General features: G+C 45.3%; 1 protein-coding gene across 10 annotated transcripts in view; it reads left to right on the top strand.

Annotated features, from left to right (window-relative positions):
- Window positions 1–5,435: 5,435 nt before the first annotated feature.
- GAB1 (GRB2 associated binding protein 1) overlaps window positions 5,436–9,767 on the top strand; it is a 98,479-nt gene continuing 94,147 nt past the window's right edge. The window contains exon 1 of one of the 10 annotated variants that reach the window (XM_083834679.1): window positions 5,436–6,082. In XM_083834679.1, coding sequence (XP_083690805.1) covers window positions 6,011–6,082 — 72 coding nt within the window. In that variant the 5' untranslated portion in view covers window positions 5,436–6,010. Of the gene's footprint in view, window positions 6,083–6,134; window positions 6,876–9,767 lie in introns of those variants that run through there. The other 9 variants (XM_083834673.1, XM_083834682.1, XM_083834681.1 and 6 more) reach the window with 9 other exon arrangements.

Raw genomic sequence — 9,767 nt, 5'->3', positions numbered from 1 at the left:
CTTTGGCTGATGCTGTAGGCAATTGCCAGGACTATCCCTGAAACTGTCCTTACTCCAGTAGAAAGTATTAGGGATGTGGAAGGCATACATTTCTTATTCTTCTAGTGAGTTAAAAGAGGCGTAAACATGGCTGTCTCGAGAGCTATTGTTTAGCATTTCTGAAGGAGGGGCCCCTAAGTCTGTAGATAAGCTACTTCATAGTGGTGATTTCTCTGCAAAGCAGCAGGTTCCAAACAACGTGAATTTGGGTCCTAATGTGTGACCCTGTAGTCTGAGAACATGTTGGAGAGGCATCTTGTAGCTGTTGTCTCTATCTTGCGGTGGTAGGTCCTCTTCTGTGACATCTTCTTACGCTGTCACTGAAACCACCATCCTGAAATGCTTTCTTATTTGCTGTCTCTTAGCCTTTAGCTGCTCCCCCAGTACTCTACATAGCAATAAATTTATTTTGGAGGGAGAAGTTCAAAACATCTTCCGCCTTGTGTATTTGGAGGACAAACCACAGCCAACCAAAACAGGTTGGGTGATGCATTCTTGACTATGCACAACATAGTTTGGTCTCTTATATGACCATGCATTACAATTTATCCTGAAAACACGGTCATCTCTATAGTAATTCATATTTCTATTACAGGGTCAAATCAAACTTGTCTGAACTGTTAAGTTTCCATTGTGTGGAACTTGTAAACTGCTTCCTGATTTTTATATAAAAAATTCCACTGATTTTCAGCACACTAGGATAGGTGCAAAGGTATCATCCTTATGGGGGGAAAATCTTGCTGATTCATTTTTAAGCAGTATAGACCTGAGGAAGTTTCTGCATGGCTGGCCAACCAGCTCGCCTGCTCCTTCTTTCTTGCTCAGTCTAGAGAGAAAAGGGAAATTCCCTTGCATGAAGTAGGGCATATAACTTATCCCATGGCAAAAAAAAAAAAAAAAAAAGGACAAATGGACAAACATTTACCAGTGAACTTCCATTCCAGGAGTGTGAAGGAGAATTTTCTACAAAAATCACAAAGGAGATCTCAATGTATTACAAAAACTGTTCCTTTTTTTTGTGTGCAAGTTCTGCAGTATACCCTTTTCTGTGTTTGCCTGCATCAATATTGAAAGGAAAAATAGAAAAAAGACAAGAGGTAGTTTAATGACCAGTAAACAACTCTAAAGTGTTTGGACATCAAGTCATCTCATTTAATTATGACTATTTTGTATTGCTCTTTCCTAAATCTCTTTTCCAAATAATATATATAACTACAAACTGAAAGAAAGAAATACTAAATAATGTAATCCATGGACTGCCAGAAGAATTCTGTAGGTTAATTTACCTAGGAATATTTCTGAATCAGAAGGAGAAATACCTCAGATGAAAACAAATTTCAACTTCATTTTTTTTCAAGCTTAAAAGAATTTTTTGCACCGGTTCATTGCTGCACAAATACCTAAAAATGTTTTGGGATGTAGTTCAACATGCAAAATGTATGTTTTTTTATTTGTGTTTTAAGTTTCTTGTGCCACAACAAAGTGCAAATTTTGTTTTAAAATGTATGGAAAAGGCACAGAAGAGTTTAGGCATCACTGTCAGGAGCCACAGCTGAATGAGGCTGCAATGTGAAACTACAGTGGAATAAACACACAGTTTTTCACATCACACAATACAAAGTCAAGAGCTGTAGTGAGCAGCGTCTTTTTATGCAAGTCCAGAATTTCTAAGCTATTTGCATGAGAAATTAGTATCATTTATATTTTTAAAAACAAATCCATATGAATTTAATCTCCTCATCTATCAGCTCCTGTTTCCTTTGTCAAGAGGGTTTGGCAGGCAAACCAGAGGCAAATGGATTTACACATGACCTACTTTATGTGGTGAATTATATAAATAGTCTACTCCAAAATTTTGGAGAAGCCATTTAGAACACTTCGGAAGGCACGCACAAAGGAACACAAAGTCAGTGGAGGAATGAAAGCATCTTTCACATGCTCGCAGGATGAAGGTAGCAATTGAGATGAAACAAGTCAGAGGAGCCTGACGTCCAAGGCAGTTAGCCAGCCTGTGGCAAAAGCCCCATGACTGTGCGTGTGGCAGTCACACACCAGGGCACAGTGTCACCTTGCCACTGGAAGTGCCTTTTGTTCACAGTTTTGCACAACACAGTTCATCGCGGTATCTGATCACAAAATGGATACTGCCTTGGACGACAACAGCTATACGGGATTCATAAATAGTAACACATGCAACTGTGCAGGAGCTGGGCCTGGAATTATGTTGGCATTAAAGCCGGCGGGAATTCTAGCCGAGCTCCGCTCGCTAGCGGCTCAGCTGGGCACATCCGCTCCTTGGCTGCACACAAGTGCCAATTGTAAGCTTCTTTTTTAGAAATGGAGAAAGCCTCCACCAACTGCAAAATGACTGGTAGCAGTTGTTTGTTTTCTTAACGCTAGTAAAAAAAAAAAAAAAGTCAGGATAAAGCAAGGGAAACTCGTGGAAAATAAGGCAGCGGTTCCTCGGGCATATTATGATTCGCAGAACAAAAGAGTAAGACGGATCTTAGTGAGCACAGTGAAACCCCTTTGGCTTTTTAGGCCATCACTGGTATGCTAGCAAGGCAGAGAAAATCCTTTTTTCCTCCAGGATTGCCCTTGAACAAAAACAGAGAAGACCTCCATAGTGTAATTAATTGACCTGAAAGGATCTTTATTCTCTGAGCTTCCTGAATAAGAGCACACTTGTATGGAAATAACCTGCGGGGTCAAAGTGAGGGGAGAGGGTGGCCTTACCCCGACATAAAGCCCCAGCGGTCAGTTAACCCAGCGGCAGCGTGAGCCAGCACCTCCACCATGAGCCCTCCCCAGCACGCTGAGACCGGGGGGAGCCTGCGCCCCCCAGTACAAGACGTGTGTCAGGAGAGTGACAAAATGGACTGTGCTTAACCTTGTTTAAGGTCTCAGAACCAAGACACAGCAGGAAAACTACCTGAAATGTTCATTCTTGGCAGAGGCTTTGTGATTCATAGGCCAATTTCAGAAAATTATGCCCTACCCTGACTTAGCTGAACGTAAGGAATTTTCTGCATGGCATAAGTTATTTCACTTGTGCCCACTAACCTCTCTTCAGAGACATGTTTACAGCTCTAACTGTGCAGATCCTAACAGTCAGACCTAAGTATTGCACTGTTTATGCATTTCATTAGAGTTCTTAATTGCTTTGGTTTCCTTTACTATGAGATATCTAAATTATGAACTGTGGAACCTTGCTGGTTATGCTTGGAAATCCACTATATTAATAGTCTTGGTTTTGCTAGATGTTAACTTACTTTGAAGGAGAAGTACTGCTTCATGCAGCCCTTTCTTGACATTACTAGTGAAAGTGCAGGTGGAACTGTGAATGGGTAATTCAAATAGCTGAGAGCAGGAAGGGAAATCCACTGTCATGATTAGAAAAGGAGCAGTCCAATAGACAAGATCTTAATTAGTCACTTGGAAATCTTTCTTTGATGTATTTTCATAAACTGAACAATTTTATAAGATTCAGCAACAAGATATGGTCTAAAAGAAAGTTTTTATTGTGTTCTAATTATTTATCATTATTGTTGACATTAACTCGTTTTCCCTAACTTGTGATTTATCATTATATGGCAGGGATGACACCTACACATAGAATTTGTCTCTGGACAGCTATTTTCAGGCAAGTAGATTCTTACCGAAGCTATATGGCAAACTAATGCTGGACTCCAGGCTAACATTGGTTTCAGGGTATTTTAAAATGCAAATGTAGTGTTTTGAAATTCGAACTCAGGGGCAATTTTGTGTCTTTGGGCCAGAAAGCTTGTTTGGTTGGTGCTTCCATAGCGTTTAAGCCAAAAGACTGTCTTTCTTTGATTAGCCCTCAGGATTGGGATTAATTAATGGGATTTAAATGAATGATTGGATCATACTTTAACATGCTAATGACAATGGTATTTTTAGTATGTTTACACCCATTCTACGTGATCGTGCTCTGATAATACTAAATAATACTAAATTGTCTCCAGGTTTCTAAAGAAAACTGGACAATTTCGTGGTCTTATCTGACATTTGGAAGTAAACTCAAATTTCAAGATTCTCAAAAAACTGCATTAGCGACTTAAGTGAGGTATAGTGAAACCTGGCTTGAAATCTAAACCTAACACTACAATTTCAAGTTATGCTACCAACTGCATGCATCAAATCACTTTCCTTATTATTCCTGTCAATAGCCCAATGAGGCAGTTGCAAGGATGTTGTGTAGAAATGTCAGTGAGGATGTTTTGTATGCTAGGATGTGTGCACTTCTTAACATTGACAAAACACATAATTAACCTATTTTCTCTTTTTAAATGTTTTTGGCAAAAAAAAAAAATTTGCTCGTTGATGACCTTTCTTTTACCACTGAATAGCATTTCACCTGTCATAACACTTCAAGAATTAATGAAAATAATTATGTGTGAAGATTTACAGTGAATTGATGTACTGGTTTTAAAGGCTTCAGGCTTTCACCTTTAATTTTCCTGTTATTTCTGCAAATGACCCCATTAAAACGATACAGACGCTGTTTTGCAACTCTTTAATGCGAAATACCTTGATGGATCACAGCAAGTGGAACAACACGCTTCCTTCAACAAAGGCACACTAGGGGGACTAGCTCTCTGTGGTGGAAGAGCACTGTGGCTAGCAAACAACAGAGCAGTCCCATCCCAGAAGGCTGCAATTAAATAATCTGTAAAATAATAAAGTAATAATCATAATAAAAGACTTTTTATTAGGAGATACTTGTCGGTGGAGTGCAAAAGACGGAGAGCACTATCAGCAGAGACTCGCTCTGGAAAGGAGCAGCTCTGCCGTTTGCCTTTTCTGCCCTCACAGACCACCTTTGTACGTGGGGATTTTTTTTATATAATTATTATTTTTTTCCGCCAAGGCAGTTTGAAACTTGCTACGAGGAGTTTACTCCTGCTGAAGTGCTTTTAATGCACTTTTCGTAGTTTTTTTTTTTTTTACTGAGGTGTTTTTTATGCCATTTTATAGGGTTTTTGTTTTTTTCCTCATCTCAAACGAACGATTTAGCGGTGCGTTTCAAAGAATTAACCAACACTTCGGCGGCAGCTTTAACATTTCTTATCCAAACTGCCGCTCGCCTCAGCGACCCGGCCGTCGCAGCCAGGACCCCCTCACCGACCCGCCGCTCCCCACGCCCCAAACCGGTCCTAAAAGCGGGCCGGCTGGGCTGGGGGCGGCGAGGCTGTGTTTGCTGGTGTATTAATGTGTTGGTTTATTGATTTCTCCCCTCAGCGAAGGGCCCGCGCCCCCCTCACGGCCGCTCCCGGCGGCGCCTACAGCTCCCAGGATCCCTCAGGGAGCTGCCGGTCCCGCCTCTCCCCTGCCGGCCCTTGTTGTTGGGAATGGCGGGGGGAGGGGGGGGGTGCCGTGCCCGGCCCCCTAATGGCCGGCAGGGGGAGGACCCGGCCCCGCCGTGCGCTCGGGCCGCTCCCCTCGGAGGAGGAGGAGGAAGGGGAAGGGGCGAGCCCGCGGAGCCGCTGAGGGAGGGGAGTGGAAGGAGAGGGGGAGCCCCCGGCGGGAGGGTCTCGGGGGCGGCGCCGCCAAGGCGGGGCGGCGGCTGGATCCTGCCCCGGGACGGCGGAGCCGAAGTTGTGGCGGGGCGGCGGCCGTCCCTGTCTGCCTGCCGCTGTTGGTGCGAGGAGGAGGAGGAGGAAGGGGGGAGCCTCCCGCCTCAGCCCCGCTGCCCCTCCGCTTGTTGTGCGTGAGAGACAGACACACACACGCCGCTCCCCGTCCCTCCCTCCCCCCTTCCCTCCCTCCCCTTCCCTCGCCCCGCACAGCCCCAGGAGGCCGGAGCGGGCGCGGCGCTGCCGCCGCGTCTCGGGGCTCCCTCGGCCCGGCTCGGCCCGGCCCGGCTGCCGCCGGAGGAGGAGGAGGACGAGGAGGAGGAAGAGGAGGAGGAGGACGAGGAGCGCCCCGACGGGCGGGCGGCCCAGCCATGAGCGGCGGGGAGGTGGTCTGCTCGGGCTGGCTCCGAAAGTCCCCACCGGAGAAGAAGTTGAAGCGCTACGTGAGTGCCCTCGCTTTCCCTTCTCTTCTTTTCCCTTCCCTTCTTTCCCTTCCCTTCTCTCCCCTTCCCCGTCCCCCGCGGGTCCCCCCTCGCCCTGCCCGGCCTCCGCCGCCCCGTCCCTCCCGGCTGGGCCCGGCGGCCAAGCCGCCCTTCGCCCGATCCCCCAGCCCGCCGGGCTCCCCCCTGTCCCTCTCCCTTTCCTCCCTTTCCCTTTCTTCTTCTTTCTCAACTCCCTTCTGCTTGTCCTCTCGAAACGCCGAGCGGTCAGATATTCCCTGCCGCGGCTTTATCGCCTTTCCCAGCAGAGTGGGGAGAGGGGCGGAGTTTTTCCGCCTTCCCCGGGGATCCGGGCTCGGGATATATCGGGGTTTTGCGTGTAAACGCTGCTGCTGCTGCCCCGGCTCGGCCCCGGGGGGCGGCCGGCCCCAAGGGGCCCCCCCAGGCGGGGATGCCCCGGGAGCGCTCCCCGCAGGGCCGGGGGAGCCTTTGCCCTTGGGACCGGAGCCCTGCAGGTCGGGTGGAGGAGGGAGCTGCAAGAAAAGTGCCTTTTCCTCGTGTTAACAGCTGCCCGCTGGTGCTCAGAAGGAAATATTTTAGCGGAGCTGCCACTGCGTTCGCAGGAAAATGGAGCGTGTTTGCTGAGAGGGCAGATTTCGTGACAGGGCAGCAGCGAGGCTGCTGGTGCTCCTCGGAGCTGGCGGAGACGCTGCTGTCAAGTCACGTAGGAGGCACGGGTGATGCCAGAAGTCATCTCTGCTCAGCCCTTTCCCATTGGCACCGAAGCCGCCTCATGGTATCTGTGTAATTGGTACAAAATGTTGGGGCTTTTTTTTTTTCTCTTTCTGTCTTTGTTTAGCTTGTTGGGTGGTATTTAAATAGAAACGGCCTTCACAGCTCGATGTCATTTTGAGGCAGCTAAACCTTTACTTGAGAATTCAATCTTAACGTAAGCGTGCTATTTTCCGTCAGTTAGCGATTAACGACTGCTTCTCGGGAAGGAACTGTTGCTGTTGTGGGCAACTTTTTAAATGGCAGGGAATTGATGAAATTGGCTCTTAAAATCAAGTATATTAAAAAAAAAAAAAAAAGAATAGTCCGTTCACCAGTTCCCAGTGACAAAAATCCTGTTCACGCCAAGGGCACAGGATCAGACTTGCAGAGAATGACCTGATGGGTCACGGGAGGGCTGTGTTTCCCCGGTGAATTGGACGCGGGCTGTATTTTTGGCTGAGCCTCTGTGTGTATGCGTAGGTTCACAGGATGCCATTTCACCAGTGTGCGAGAATTGGGAAAACTATTAATGTTTTTAAAGTTCGAATTAATTTCCCACTCAAGCCCTAAATCGTGTACAGTTACACTGTTAATGGAAGAAAGTGTGAGAGTTGGCTGCCCTAAATTAATAGCATAAATCAGTCCCTAATATGTTAGCTTTTTTCCTTGTAACTTTCTGTTCAGTGTATTTCTAGCTCTGCTTCTGTATCAGAATAGCATCAGAACCTTTGAAGGTAAAAGTGGCTGTAGCGTTGGTCAGGTGGATCCTTGTCCTAACAGAGCAGTTCCTTTATTTTCACTTAAAACAGGGATCTGCTTTTTGAGGAGGCAGACTATCAGTGATAGTATGGTCGGCCTGCGTTGGCAGGGCTTCGTTTAACATCTGTGTGCACCCAAGGCCATAAGGTCATAAGTTTAAATCCTGCACGCTGTTGCAGACGACTTTCTGCTTGTACTCTCATGTGTAAGAGAAAAGAGAGATTGTGTTTAAAGGAGGACTTGAAGTAAAATTCCTCTTTCTCCTCTGTGGTGCCTGATCAGTTGTAGGCTAAAGGGTCACGCTCGTTTTTAAAGGCATAAAAATGACCTTGACGTCGTGATCGCAATCTTTAAGCAAAGAAAAAGTTGACAAATAAATTGGAACTGAGTGCGCTGATTGAAGCATTGGCTTCTGCTCTCTGTAATTCTAAACTTATGCTAGGGCACAGAAAAGCTATGTTTTTAAAGCCATATTTTATCCTGGTGATATTTCAAGAGACTGCACCAGGAGAAAAGATGGGAAAGTGATTTCAATAGGAAACTGCTTTTCTGCAACGCATACTTTTCACATATATATATGGAAAATTGTAACTTCACGCCCTATTAGATTTTGCATGCGAGTGTTGGGGCAAATCCAGGTTACCATCTGGGAAGGGAGATAAAAAGTCTGAAATTGCAGTTAAATGTGGTTTCAGTTCTTAGGAAGGGTGAAAAGGAGCACTTTGAAGCTAGTGCATAGACATGTGTTTCACAGCGACTTCAATTTTTAGTTTGAAACAGTTGGACACAGTATTAAAGCTAGCTTACAATCATTTGGAGGCTAAAAAAAGAAAGTAAACTGTCCTACAGGTGGAAAAAACAGATTGACTTGGATATGTGCCTTAATGCCATGTATATTTTCTCCCCCTCAGAGCAGTTATATTTTGATGTCATGTTCATGTGTTTCAGGTGTGGAAGTAACTTTCCAATAACCATTTGCACCTGTTGTTCGTTCCCTGGAGCTGGTGTTCAGAACAGTTTCTTTGCTGGAATAGGCTGGTGGTTTTCAGCAGCAGATTTTGGGGGAGAACACTGTTGCTCCAAGATCAGGATGTGGATTTAGGAGACAAGCAGGGAAAGGGAATTGGGGCTAAATCCTGCACAGGTCTCTACAGCCTGTGCAATGCTTTCACGAGTAGCATGAATGGACTTGTCTCTGCATAGGGATGCAGGACCGCTATATTTCATGGCTTCTGTTACCTTCTGCATTGTTTCCTTTTCCAACTTCTTCTGTTGCCTTCAACTTTGGGAACTTCTATGCCCTTGTTCTAACCCGCTGTCACCAACTTGCACTTTTACTGCTCTTGTTCCCTTATTTTTAAACACGTAATTGGAAATCCACTTTATCCCAATTTGTACTTCAAAAATCACTTGCAAACCCTGGCTTCGTAGTTCTCTGCTACATTGCACATGCCAGCTAAAATAGCTCATTCTTTGTGGTAGCAGTATAGAGAATTTTCTACTGTCATTGTGTTAAGAAGCAACCAGATATTTAAACACAGCTGTCCTTGGTAAAGCAAGGAAGGAAAAAATGAAGTGAATGGGAGTAATCCTTCGCAATTCTCTCCTAGGACAGCTATGCTTTCATTTGGGTGGTGTCTGGGGCTCAGTAGGACAACCGAATATGCTTATAACCAGGATCTTAGCGTTGATGCTTGGTTGTAGCATCTACTGAGGTAAAGAGCAGCTAGGTGTCTTTGTGATTTTTTAACTCTAAGTGTGGCGTAGCTGAAGCTAAGCATTTTTTTTTCCATACCTGTACTTAAGACAGTATAGGTATGGAAGTAATAACAGTGGAATATTTTACTGTGGTTTTGCTTGGCGTTTACTCTTTGGCACTAATCACATAGGTACCTTTTTGCTCTTGAGTAATACTTAAGTGTGCTAAGATATGTAATGGTGTTAAGAAATGTTTTATTCAGCAGAACAGTTGTAATCTGGTAGAAGCTGAAGTGCATGACAAAAGCCCATTTTCTGGAAGGCACCTGTTTGTGTTAAAACCTTCTGTGATCTTGCATCAGCATAGTGAGCAAATCTAAGAAGCCAGTTGATTTACATGCATGAACACACACACAGAAAACACAACAAGATGAGCTTGTTTGACATCGAGTGCTGT

Source organism: Anser anser, assembly GCF_964211835.1.
Source record: "Anser anser genome assembly, chromosome: 4".
Taxonomy (NCBI): domain Eukaryota; kingdom Metazoa; phylum Chordata; class Aves; order Anseriformes; family Anatidae; genus Anser; species Anser anser.
This window is presented reverse-complemented; position numbering and strand designations above follow the sequence as displayed.